The 13,530-nt window shown below is 45.0% G+C and overlaps 1 protein-coding gene across 2 annotated transcripts; it reads right to left on the reverse strand.

Annotated features, from left to right (window-relative positions):
• Positions 1-22: 22 nt before the first annotated feature.
• Positions 23-9,162, reverse strand: cept1b (choline/ethanolamine phosphotransferase 1b). Of its 2 annotated transcripts, none has more exons than XM_047025835.1 (10): positions 8,951-9,162; positions 7,784-8,155; positions 7,332-7,506; positions 5,596-5,743; positions 4,210-4,351; positions 3,589-3,673; positions 3,216-3,347; positions 2,859-3,017; positions 2,598-2,723; positions 23-2,371 (listed from the first exon to the last, which is right to left on the reverse strand). In XM_047025835.1, exons 2-10 carry the CDS (start codon positions 7,975-7,977, stop codon positions 2,255-2,257), a joined length of 1,278 nt encoding a protein of 425 aa, XP_046881791.1. In that variant the 5' UTR covers positions 7,978-8,155; positions 8,951-9,162; the 3' UTR covers positions 23-2,254. The 2 variants fall into 2 exon arrangements, with proteins under 2 accessions (XP_046881791.1, XP_046881792.1); XM_047025836.1 differs by lacking the exon at positions 3,589-3,673 and adding an exon at positions 3,824-3,908.
• Between the last annotated feature and the right edge of the window lie 4,368 nt (positions 9,163-13,530).

Genomic DNA, 13,530 nt, shown 5'->3' on the forward strand with positions numbered 1-13,530 from the left:
AACAGACACAAATTGGTTGCAGTTTCCTCGTTAGAACAATATTTATTTGCATTGGTAGTTGAAGGAAAGATTGTCAAGTGATCTGTTTATGCCTTCGGAAAACACGTTTTATACCTGAGCTTGACTGAGGCCAAAAGTAACAAGGACGGAATAAAATACAAGCCTGTACAGGACAGATACCAAATAGCTATGAAAAGGTATGACCATTATACAGTAAAAACAAAAAACTTTAAGGCAACTTTGACCAGTTATAGAATGACAAGACAACTGATCTGACAACAGAACCAGTACATATATTATATTGGGGGCTATGTGAACTCAAAACATAAGCAACATTGCAACATTGTCAATGTAAAGGACTTTACTGTAAAACAGATGAAGTGAGGGTTTAAGCGAAGCGCACGTCATTGTTCATATGTTGTACCCTCATACATTTGTCCAGTTCAGTAGCTCCACTGTCCTGGCAGAGGGCAAAATGCACATTTTCTGTAGACATGATACAACCATCAGAAAAATTATACAAGAACCCAAACTACTCTTGAATACATGTGATTGTCTATATCTATGTTCTTCTTAAAAACTAGAACTTTGACAGAAAATATCAATGAATGGGTCTGGAGACTTACGTTTGTAAAATGTATAGCCATTTGTTAGGTTCTTATCAGGCACACCAATAAACACTAGCAAATAATCTGCTTTACAGCATCACGCAGTGCAGACAAACATCTTAATTACAATATGTGACCTTTTTTTAAAGCTAATAATTCATAATTTTTAATAAGTCATTAACGTAATTTTGTTCTCATGGAGGAAATTAGCTTAACAGGAAAAATTAAAACAGGCTCAAAGATACAAAAGTCAGAAAACAAATGTTTACTAACATAAATGATTTTGCTTATAGTGCAGCTATAAATAGCATTACTACATAAAACAAATCTAAGCAGCAATGTTTAACATACAGAAAAGCAGCTAAGCAACCCTGCATATAGTGCTGTATAACATCAAGTTTAGTAGAATAATAATAAAGTTAGTGGCCCAACAATCAGTGTGCGCATTATATATCAGGGAGGTCAGTGCTCCAACATTTTTAAATGTGCAATATTATAGATGAAAGACGGTCTGAAATTAAAATGACAGACTTTTTCAAGTATACACATACAGTAATGTACGTGGGACTGATGATGCCAAAGCAGCAAATATGAATCAACAGAAACTGCCCAATCAACACTTTTAACAGTTTGTTAATTTACGATGGCAACAAGTAAGGTTATGCAAATATTGCTAAATTATATAGTATATATATTTACCCCCCCCCCCCCCCAAAAAAAGAAGAAAAAACATCAATTGAAAGCAAAGCCTTTCAAACTATTCATGTACATTTCCTTTAAGATAAATTACATATTTTTGTTTTTGTCCAGTTAAATAACTATTAAATTAACAAGGTACAGTACCACCTATTCTCAATCCCACTGCAATCCTGAAATCTATTTTCATTTCTCATCAAGAGAACAGCATATATGAAAAGTAGCCATAGATTTCAGGAAGAAACGCTTTCCTGTTGCCCGGCAATCAAGACGACGGCAACACAGATTGGGCTACACACGATTCTGCAATGATTAATAAAAGAACTTAATTGAACTCAATTGATAAAGGGGACAAGATCCATCGTCTGTTCGTCCACATGAGCCTGTGCCGGAGACGGTACGTCACTTGTATTGCTCGGTAAATACCACCAGAGGGTGAAGACATGTGAAGCATCTGCAGGAGGCCAGTAGAAGGGAGTCGGGGTGTTTGGATCGTCACTGGCAGGGAGGTGGAGTCAGAGGCTTGATCGTCACTGGCAGGGAGGTGGAGTCAGAGGCTTGATCGTCACTGGCAGGGAGGTGGAGTCAGAGGCTTGATCGTCACTGGCAGGGAGGTGGAGTCAGAGGCTTGATTGTCACTGGCAGGGAGGTGGAGTCAGAGGCTTGATCGTCACTGGCAGGGAGGTGGAGTCAGAGGCTTGATCGTCACTGGCAGGGAGGTGGAGTCAGAGGCTTGATTGTCACTGGCAGGGAGGTGGAGTCAGAGGCTTGATCGTCACTGGCAGGGAGGTGGAGTCAGAGGCTTGATCGTCACTGGCAGGGAGGTGGAGTCAGAGGCTTGATCGTCACTGGCAGGGAGGTGGAGTCAGAGGCTTGATCGTCACTGGCAGGGAGGTGGAGTCAGAGGCTTGATCGTCACTGGCAGGGAGGTGGAGTCAGAGGCTTGATCGTCACTGGCAGGGAGGTGGAGTCAGAGGCTTGAGTTTGAAAACAAAAATGTGAAGGTGGGAGGCAATCTGGTTGCAAACACTGACACAGTAACGCACCAAGTCAAAGAAAGACAGGATCTGCAGGAAAGAGGGGAAAGAACACAGAAAAATAATCTCACTCGGCTTTGAAATATAACATAAGAGACAACATTTAAGTCAACTATTTATCATTCTGCCCCATATTTGCCTCATGCCTGCTTTGATTCTAAATCAAGTGTCCATCAAGTTGCATGTCAGCAAATTCCACATGAGACTAGATTGGTCATATGAATTCAGTTGCGTTGTAGACTGACTGTGTACCCACCAGTGCAATCCACAGCACCGTGTATTCATCAATAAAACTGTTGAAATACTGATCCAGGAACAGCAGGCCAGGCCCCAGGAATGCTATATCATGGAGATGCATCTCACTTTTTGTCATATGTGCTACCTAAGGAGAAAACAGGCAGGAGTCAACACAATCTTATTTGTAAAGACACATTACAAATCAAATGTATTATTAACACTCCCCGTTATGATCCCTCGTGATACAACGTGGTAGAAGTATACATTAAGCTATACTTACAACTAATTTATTGGTGATCTTGGCTGACACAAAGCCAAAGGCAAGAATATAAAGACAGGGGTGCTTCTGGAAGAGCTGAACGGCAGACTTCTTGTAAATCATCATCGCCAGCACTATTACTGAGCCGATGTGGAACACGGGAGACAGAACACTGGTTCCCTGACACACACACACACACATTTTAGAGGACATGATAGGTATGCCAAGGAACCCTTCATTCGCAAATGTAAACTGTGAAATTACAAATCGGTGAGGTAGACTTGTCAGGAAGGGTTCCACCTCTCTAAGGTACCACCGCTGTACAGAACACGTGCTGCGAGCGGGAACAGATACCGTTCCAATAGGGTTAGAACTCACTGCTATCGTCGATCCATTTTTCCCCACACCTCCAGTGAAGATAACACGGAAGTAGTTTGTACAGGAAAACATGGCTCCTATGAAGGTGCAGATGGCAGGAACGATCTTCATCTGGATGTTGATGACAGGAATCTGTCGAGTTCAACAAAGCGTCACATGACGTGGCTACATTGAAAACAGTGTTTACTACTTGTCATGATTATACGTACATTTTGTTAACACTGCCTAACACAACAGAACATTTTTGTGAATTCATATTCAAATGTTTTGCTGATAAATTTGTTCTGATTGGCATTAGTTAGTAGTGTTATCTTCATTCAATGCCTTCCATGTATCTGATCTAGTCCCAACGGTGGGTGATTGAGACGATTACCAGAAGCTGCCAAAACGTGGATCCACCCACGGCAGCCAGCAAATACATGATTATGATGAAGATCTGCACCTCGGTCACATCAATGCTACACCACAGGAGAGACAAGCAGAGACAAGCGAGCCTTAGAGCAGGGTTAGTGGAGAGTACCACAGAGTCTCATTCAGCAGGCGCTCAGCAACCCCCCACCACTCAGAGGATGCGGGAAAGCAGGCTACTGATTGGTTGAGAGGATTACCGGTAAGTTCCACAGCCGTGGTCCCACCAGAGCTGTACACATCTGTAACACCGCTAGACAGATCTGTAACTCTGTAACGTCAAATCTACACACACAAACACACACCTCTGAACTGCACTGAAGTTATCATTTGTCAAATCATTTCATATTTCACACCATTATATGTACATGTAAAACACAACTAATTCAAATGGGTTGCCACAACCCTGGATCAACTTCTCCAAAGCCTTTTGTGAATGAGCTCTGTATTAAGGGCCAGGAGAGTTATGGAAGGGGAAGATAATCTTCACTGTGAGCAATCCCCCCCCCCCCTTTCTGTACAGCCTCCTTCAACCCTCCCTCTCCATGTTCTCTAACTCCTCCTAAGGAGACACACACACACTTACATGCCAAAGCGCAGGGTTCCAGAGACGTACGTCTGCCAGTGGGCGCAGTAGAACATGAACATGCCAGCGAAGCAGCAGAAGAACATCCAGTCGGGGTTGGTTCCCAGCTGCACGGCGATGCTCGTACCCAGAACCACAAACACTGTTGAGAGAGGACATTTGTTGTTTTATCACACACACACTGTAGAGAGGACACGTCTAATGCTGGGGACACACTACCGGATAATCGGGCCGATTTCACCCCTTCCGACAAACCTAGGTAACGTCATTATCTTGATGGTTCTACTGATTATTTTATCAGATGTTCCCTTGGTGTGAGGTGTGTCAAGAGTGACCGAATCTGCTCGGAAGGATGTCGGAGGCGCCCCGATCGCGAATCCTAAATATTCAACATGTTGAATATTTGCGATCAGAAATCCTGATGTGTGGGGGGAACCCCGAGGACAAACCCCAAGTTTATCAATTGACACAAAACAATATCCAATCAGAAAGCAAGCTGAGAGAAGACAGAAGCATAACAAACGGAGTCACGGAGCAACACAAAGTTACATGGAATTGATTTGTGGCAACAGCAAACCCTTTTCTTTTTTTCTGTGAATTTTCTGTGAAAATCATTGCAAAGACTCAACGCAATTTCTTCCTGCATATCGTCCGCCATGCTTATTCTTAAATCTCAAGAGATTTCGCAAGATTTCTTGTGTTAACAGTCGGGAGACTGGTTGGAAATCTGTTTGTGTGTGGTGTGCTATCTTTGTCAAATCATGGCACACCACACACTGTAGTAGCAAAACGGCGAAATCGAGGATTTTTGGTCTTCATGTTTGTGTTCTCTCACAGTTTGAAAATCTTATAAGATTAAAAAGATTGTTTAGCGTGTCCCCAGCATTAGGCGGACGCCTTAACTGTAAAGTGCTGAGGGAAACGCTGCATTGTGTGGCGGCGCACCGTATCCTATAGGATTCCGGTTCCAAGTTAAAAATAGTTCAGTGTGTCCCCAGCATTAGCAAGCACACACTATTGACAGGGGACACGTCTTAGCACACACACACTGTTGAGAGGACACGTCTTATCACACACACACTGTTGAGAGAGGACACGTCTTAGTGTGAAGGTATGTAACGGACGTAGCCACGCTCCGTCTCAACAAGGTGTCGTTCGCCACTCGCTGGGCTCGAACACACAACCTCTGACTTGCCAAGCGCGACCACTACCAACTACGCCAAAGAAAAGCTAGCTCTTCGTCGACGCGGGTGGCCTGTTACATACCTGAGGAGTGAGTTTCACAGGTTCACACCCGTTACGTTAGCACACACACTGTTGGGCGAGGACACGTCTTAGCACACACATACGGAGAAACAGCACCCCTGCATGTAGGGACGTAGTTACCCGTGGAAAGAGAGTCACAGCCGTGATCGAATAGCTCGCCCAGCGGGGAGCTGCTATTGGTTCGTCTGGCCTGCTTTCCGTCGATGGCGTCCAGTGATTGGTACACAAACAGGCCCACCGCACACAGCAGGTATGCCCACAGAGGTGCCTGGAGGAACACAACACATTACCTACCACAGCAGACTGGACAGACAACAACATTGTTCATCCAAATGTAAAAGCTTCCTCATAAATCTCTCTAAAACATACCAACAACTGATAAAATAATGCAAATAAAGATCATGAGTAAAACTGGGTTGATTTAGTCAGATTCAATTCATACCCTACAGGTAATTAGCATGCTGTTCATACCAAACACTGCACTGCTGTACCCTGGCCTCTCTCTGGCTCTGCTGGTGTTATCCATCACTCAGGTCCAACTCGCTGTCAGTAACAGGACACATGGGCTGTACGCCCCTTTTAAGAGGTCAGGGCATTCTGGGACATGGGCAGCTTCACTTAGTGACATTTATCAACTTAATGTTGACCTGAGCCTGACAACGTGAAGGTCAAACATGTGACGTATGACGCGTAGGAAGAGCAACATGTCTTAAAAGGATGACTCCTTTCTCTAGTCCAGGTTGTACTAGTCACCCCATGTGACCAGAGCAGAGTAGGTTGCAAACAAATAGATAAACACCTCGTAAGCAATTATGCCTTTGTAGTTCTCAACCTTTGTCTTACAAAAGGGAACTAAGGGTGAGGGAAGGTCTGGACCAGAGAGAGAGAGATGGAAGCTGTTCCATTTTTAGAGAGTAAAACAAGTTTGACCACATTTCTCAGTGTCTCCCCCATCTTTGACTCCAGCAGAGTATTCAGCTGCCAGTCTACTATCCTACCATGCAGCACATCTGACGCCTGAAAACAGATTCTCCTGAGGAGGACCTCTCCTTCTCCTCATACCTCCAATCGAATGTTAGCTCACCAGTATATTTACATATTTTTATAGTAACTGAATGATGTTAATGTGATTTATTTAGCTATGTTACGAAAGGGGTGCCATCAAGAGCAAGTGAGGTAGACTAGTTGAAATAAAGTAGCATCTGGGTATGTGTAGCCTGATACGGGCTAACAGAACCTGGCCTCGGTCATACTGACTGGTGTTTGAACGGTAAACAAGAGTTTCTTCACTTCCTAACTGCTTTAATCCTCTCAACTATTCCAAGGCCCATGTTGACCTTAGAGACTAAACCTCACAGGGTTACATTCTGTAAAAGGTGTACAGCAGTAGCCAAGTTAACCCTGTCTGGGCATGTTTTTAAAACAAGTGTCAACCCAGGGCTCTTGGGGGTGGGGTTGGGTGGGGGGGTATCAGATGTGGCCTGGCGGTAACCTGAGCCCCCCTGGGCACGGGGTGGCCTTCTAGAACAGAAGAATTGAACTATGCCAAGCGCTCGTGTAGCTGAGAGAGCGTAAACAAACATGTGGCGATAAAACTCGACTCTTGCTGCTAAAACACAGCAGCCAAGACACTGACAGGTACCATTCATTTACTTGACTGATAAGGTCAATGAAATGTTTAAAGTACCGTTAAAACCTTTGCTGGCACGTACCAGTTGCTAAAACTGTTAACAGCAGACCTGCATACTGACAATGCCATCCAAGCCTGTCAACTGACAGTTTAGTTTAGATACTTAACGACTACAGCCTCCTACGTTCAGTGTTTGCCAACAGTGTTGCCAACAGGACACACAAACCTGCTCAGTAGCGGTGGGGCAGTAGTAGACCAGCACCAGGGTGGTGAAGACGTTGGTGGCCAGGCCCACGATGGTGATGAGGTTGGGGGCGATCCAGGCAGGGACGCGGCCCACCAGCCACTCCCAGTAGCGCTGCATCAGGGGCTCCAGGAGAGAGCAGCCAGAACTGCTGTACCTGCACACACATGCGCTGGTTATTACTGTAACTCCACACGCTAACACTTCACAAGCAGTAAGGTTTCCTTCTTTTTATGTTATGAAATAATACGTTGACAGTGCATACAGCTATAATTTAAGGTTATTTTCATCTTTGAACCATGTAAGTATCACTGACTTTGTAGCCCCACTTATGGCGCAATTCAACAACTTAATTCATTTTCATACCTATATCTGGTTGCATATTCTTGTGTACTTTACAACACTGGTCGTTCTTATGGCTCCATGTGTCTCACCTGTGCTCCTCCAGCCTCTTCAGCTGGTGTTTGGACAGCGGTGGAGCGGGGAGCTCGATGAGCCGGCGCAGAGCTCCGGGTGGTAGCCAGCAAGCCGCCTCCACGCCTCTGCCTTGCCCAGTGGCCCTGTCCTGGGCTGGGGCTCGCCGCCACCGCAGCACCCCCCCCTGCTGCTGGTACCCTGTCCTACTCATGGAGCCCCCTGGGCTCTGCCTCAGGCTGCCTCTGCCTCAGGCTGCCTCTGCCTCAGGCTGCCTCTGCCTCAGGCTGCCTCTGCCTCAGGCTGCCTCTGCCTCAGGCTGCCTCTGCCTCAGGCTGCCTCTCCCTCCCCCGCCGCCCTCGGAAGCTGGGGATCCACAATGGGGCCGCGCACTGGAGTTGGGAGGAGAGGGTTACGGTTACCAACCCCTAACCATAGTTCCAGTTCCATGTCTATGCTGCAATAGATCCCAACCAAACCCCTTCAGGGAATGCAGGCAATGTAAGTTTGTTAAAGGACTCAAAAGTGTGGGAGTCAGATGGGTGAGTGGTTAGGGAATCTGGCTAGTAATCAGAAGGTCGCTGGTTCGATTCCTGGCTGTGCCAAATGACGTTGTGTCCTTGGGCAAGGCACTTCACCCTACTTGCCTCGGGGGGAATGTCCCTGTACTTACTGTAAGTATTGTTCTTACTAGGGAAAGATGGACAACAAGATGGAGATGGCGTTTAAGAGGAAATCTCGACGAACCTGCTACACAAGTAGTCTATATGGCCCAGTCCCTAGGCAGTACTATGTTCATTTGTATAATGAATAATACAAGTAGCTAGTAAAGATGCTGGGACATCAGCCAATCCATTTGTGATCATCGGAGTTACCGATGGAACTAATAGTTGGCTAAAAGATAATCAAAACAAACGGTAACATCTCAGTGACGGTATTGTCCCTAACATCTCAGACAGGTTAGTGATAAGTCAGAGTATACGCATCAAATGAATGCCCGTCTAAGTATTTACCTTGCATCCACTTTTTCATTTTAATAATTAGAGGTCCATTTCCCCATCAAGTTCACACAATCAGGTTCAAACCTCTCCGACACTGTACACTACAGTACGCAGACAAACAGATCGGTAGGCTCGCAACGGTACGCCTGCTGTCGCGCCAAGGAGCAAGGCTACTACTGTACTGACCTGAGGAATAAACCAGAACGAAGGAAGACGAAGCACAATCACAAAGAAATGACTCCTCTTTATGTCTCAGTTGTGAATCTTCACTTGAATGTCCACTTTCGAGCTCATTGGACAATACCTCTGCGAAGAATCTAGGTTAGTAGAAGAGATCAACAAAAAGTCCCACCGCTGCTGCTACACTAGCTTGCTAACAAGCTAATACAGCTGCTGTCAGAATGAAACACACCTGTCACTTCCGTTGGTGTTTCCTGTTGTTTAATAGAGCTGTGTTCAAGAACTTCTTGGCCAGCGTCTCAAAGAAACCACTGCTTTGATCGTAACGAGTAACGTTTTGGGAAAAGTCTAAAATCAATTGAAAAAAGTAACATTTTGGACTATTTTGGCCAGAATATGTTAAATTCAGTATAAAGTCTTGCACGACCATCTCCGGATGTAAATTATGTGTAAAGAATAGGATTATTTCATGAGTTACTAACTATAACCAACTTTTAAAAATTACAATTTTGCCACTGGACCACACTGAAAAGGATAGACCTCTAGTGTCTTTTTTTAAAGGAGTCATTGACTGAAAAACCAAGTTTACCTTGTCATGGTTGAATATCAGTTCAACAGCAGTTCGGTGGGTAAAATGGACATTAACCTCAAAGTCCATTGACACCTTTTTCCAATGGAAGTGTATTAGACTCTTTATTCAAATATAAATGCATTTTCCAATGTGCAAAGTGGCAATGCAATCCTCAATTCAAATGGCCAAGCAGTTGTCAAAGGGCAATTTAATATGCAAATGACAATACAATCCACAATTCAGTTTGTATATTTTTGAATACAATTTTGAATGAACGCTCATTGAATTGCCTTTCATATTGACAAGGTTTCCTTATTTAAATGGCAAAAAACATTTTTAAAATACAATTCAATGTGGAGCAGCGAAACAGTGCCCCCAATCAATTGCATTAACATGTACTTGTCACCACGCTCTTTCTGGTGTTAAATGGAAATGCGATCTGTCAGTGACTCGTCAAGGCGGGTCTTCGGTTTGGACATCACTTCCTCCTTCAGTGACTTGGATAACATTAGGTGCGTTCGACATGACCCGACTTCATGCGGCGCCGCAGCCAGCTGCAGGTGGCTGACTTGAAAAAGTGCATTCTGGTTAGACTTTTTGTCCAACTTGAGACGGCGCCGAGGACACGTCACTGTGACGTCGCCATCAAAGTACCGTGAGATCGATTCGAGAACTGCCGGCTGTGTAGCCGAGCGCTTTTCTCAAGAGCAACTGCACGGGTTCAAGTGACGACACAGCAATTTCATGATTGGCCAGACTCACACACTACAACTTTGACGCGTGTTTTGGAATATTCGGACACTTTCAGTTTCGCCAACGCTCAAAAAAGTTTAATTGAATTAAAAATGTGTTGAAGAAAGGGTTTCAGTCAACCTCTTCACTACCGGAAAGACTGAGTTAAATTATAAGTAAAGTAAAGTAAGCAAACAGCGCTTGATCGGCCATGACTGACATCAACGCAGCAAACCACGAGAAGCTGGAATGTCCGACTTCACAGAGCCGTTTTCAACGGCACCTAGTAGGTGCGTTCGACATGGACTGCGGTTGCATGAAACGACCGGCGAGAGTAGCCGCTTGCAGTCGGGGAGGAGTTGAAAACGGCTCTGTGAAGTCGGACATTCCAGCTTCTTGTGGTTTGCTGCGCGCTCGCTTTAAGGATTGAACTCCCTAACTCACATTGAACACAGACTATGCTTGCATTAGCAGGGCAGCTGTGGTGGCGTATAGGGCCAGTTCTGGTGGGCCAGTCTGGATCAAAGTCCAGGGCCAATTTTTACTCCCAGTTCCTCCATGCCGCCCCGCAACATTAAGCCCCCGCCAGCACCCCCCTGATTAAATATGTTCCCGCGGCTATGCAGCCGTGTAAACTTGCCTTTGGGGGGAGTGAAGCTCGCAAAAGCTCGCCCGGGGGGGGCTACCAAATCTCACGCCAAGGTTTTTGGAAAAGTTGGCAGCCCTGCACTGCAATACAGTGCACTGCAAAACAGTGCACTACATAGTCAGTGCACTCCGTCGCTGATAAGTGCTGTCTCAAATGGAACACTTACGTTAAACACTTGGTGGAAGTGACGGACGCATATCTGCTCGCGACACTCGCAAAACCTGCCAAAATGAACGCGCTTCTCCACTCAAGTGGAAAAAGCTGCCGAAAGGGCTCCTCCTTTTCCGTTACGTAGCCAAGATGGCGCCCGTTTAGGGCGAGTAGTGTCCATCGTTGTACACTGTTTTTTTGGACCGTTTGCAGTGCGCCATCTGGGTACTTTCAGTGCACTGAATTCTGCAGGTTTTGTGATACCCCTTTTCCACCAACGCATTTTGGGAGCCGGTTCGGAACCGGTGCCTAATCGCGAACCAGTTCTTCCTCTTTCGACAGACTGGGAACCGGAAAAGTGGTTCGTACGTGGTTCGTACGTGGTTCGCAATGAGCACCACTTCGGAGCTGGTCTACTTTACGAACCAACAAAGAACCGCTTGGGGCGGGGTTACCGTGACCAACAAAACGCTTTGGCCGCATTTGCAAAATTTTTACAATTCATATTTCAGCTAAACGGTACTTGTAAATCAGAATCTGAATGAAAATGTATAGAGAAGTGGGTAGTGTAGTTGCTGAAAATGTGCTTATTTTATTGATGAAACTGCTAATTTGTAAATTTGCTCCGACTTTTATTATTCTCGATTGTAATGTAAACATTCGGGATGCGCGCGCAATGTGGCAGCAGGAAACCGGGAAAGGATAGAATTTTTAATGGCAAAAGGACCACACGGATAATACAAATAGTTAAATTTTAAAATACCAAAAAGGTCGAGGAGGACAGCCTTTAAAAGAGAAAGTGATTACCCATTGATCTGTCGCATCAGAATTTTGATTTGGGTCACGAAAGTCTTGAAATTTGAGTGAGAATGTTGCCCGGTACAGACCGCATAGTCGAGTGGCAACCATGTCTTCGTCATGTCACTAAGTTCATAATTTAACAGTTCATATTTTACAGTTTAACAGTCAATTTTACATTTTAAAAGTCGAGAAGGACAGCTTTCAAGAGATATATGTGAATTCTGCTTTTAGCCAGCTGCTCCGATTGTTTTTCTGATTTGTTGAAACTGGCCATGAGTGAGACTGCGTCCCCGTTACACTGTTTTGACGTTAGCCTCAGTTAGACTCGCTCACTGGCAGTGTGCACAATGTTGTGATTCACTCAATTTTACACCAGAAATGTCAGGGAGGACTGCCTAATGTAGATACGAGCCTGATGAAGATAGCCAGAATCTCGGATTTCTTTAACCAAGCCTGTTTAATTCATCATTTGCCTGAGAAAGCGACCTCCGTTAGCCAGGCTAGTTTTGGCTGATCACATGGTCAGGCTATTTAAGGGTATCGGGGTCAAGTGGATTTTGTGCATAGACAAGTGAAACGTAAATGTATTTGTCCAAAGGCCAAGAGCCTCAAAGTTAATATCAAGCCATGCAATCCAGTGGCCAGAGATATATGATGACCTGATCGACACTCCAAGTGTAATAGACCGGGGAGAAGTTCGTCTTTTACAACCGAAATGCGCAGTTGAGACTGCTTGACAGTTGTGTGACGTAGGGTGATAATTGGTCTATATAATCGGTCATCTGTGTTTGGATGCCGATGTAGGTTCGCAAAACCATGAGCAACAACAGCAACGAAACGTCTGCCATTGTTGATGTTGTGTTTGGCGCTACCGCGCTAGCGTTGCTGGGAAATATGAGACGTATACAGAGACTTAATGACGTGGCTCTGTGGTGGCTCTCGCCCGTGGAAAAGCAAACCGGTTCTTAGTAAGCTCCGTTCTTGAACCAGCTCCGAACTGGCTCTGGCACCAGCTCCGAACTAGCTCCCGGTTCACTTTGGTGGAAAGGGGGTATGAGTGAAGCGCCCTAAGCACTGAAAGTTAGTGCTCGAAGTGCACAAGTGCGCGATAGTAGACACAGCTCAAGAATGCCAAAAATACCCGGAAATGTTCCTGATCCGCCCCTTTTATCGAGGATGCATCGGATGGTGACTTGACCAGCGAGAACGCTTCTGATTTCCAGAAGTCATTGCAAGATGTCAAGCAAGGCGGACAAACCTCACAACTGTAATTTTTTACATTTTTTATATTTCAGCTAAACGGTACGTGTAAATCAGCATCGGAATTCAAATGTGACGAGAAATAGGCAGTTCAGTCGCTGAAAATGTTCTTATTTTATTGATGAAACGGCTAATTTGTACATTTGCTCCAACTTGTCGATAACCTAGCTAGTAGCATCTCAGTGCAGTGCAGACACTAGTTAACATGTACTGTAAGTTAGCAAGGGCTACATAAAACGTAAAATTACTTCATTTTTTAGCTTTGTTATCTAGTTTTTGTAGTTAGTCAGTGTTATCATAATGCTGCGAGTCCACGAAAACTCTAACCATCTCAATTCATTCTCCGTCCTTGCAAGACCATTCTCGCAAGGAGGCTTGCCAAAGGTTCTTCAAAAGAATGTACTTGCGTTCTCAGCGTTCTTC

Source organism: Hypomesus transpacificus, chromosome 9 (assembly GCF_021917145.1).
Source record: "Hypomesus transpacificus isolate Combined female chromosome 9, fHypTra1, whole genome shotgun sequence".
Taxonomy (NCBI): domain Eukaryota; kingdom Metazoa; phylum Chordata; class Actinopteri; order Osmeriformes; family Osmeridae; genus Hypomesus; species Hypomesus transpacificus.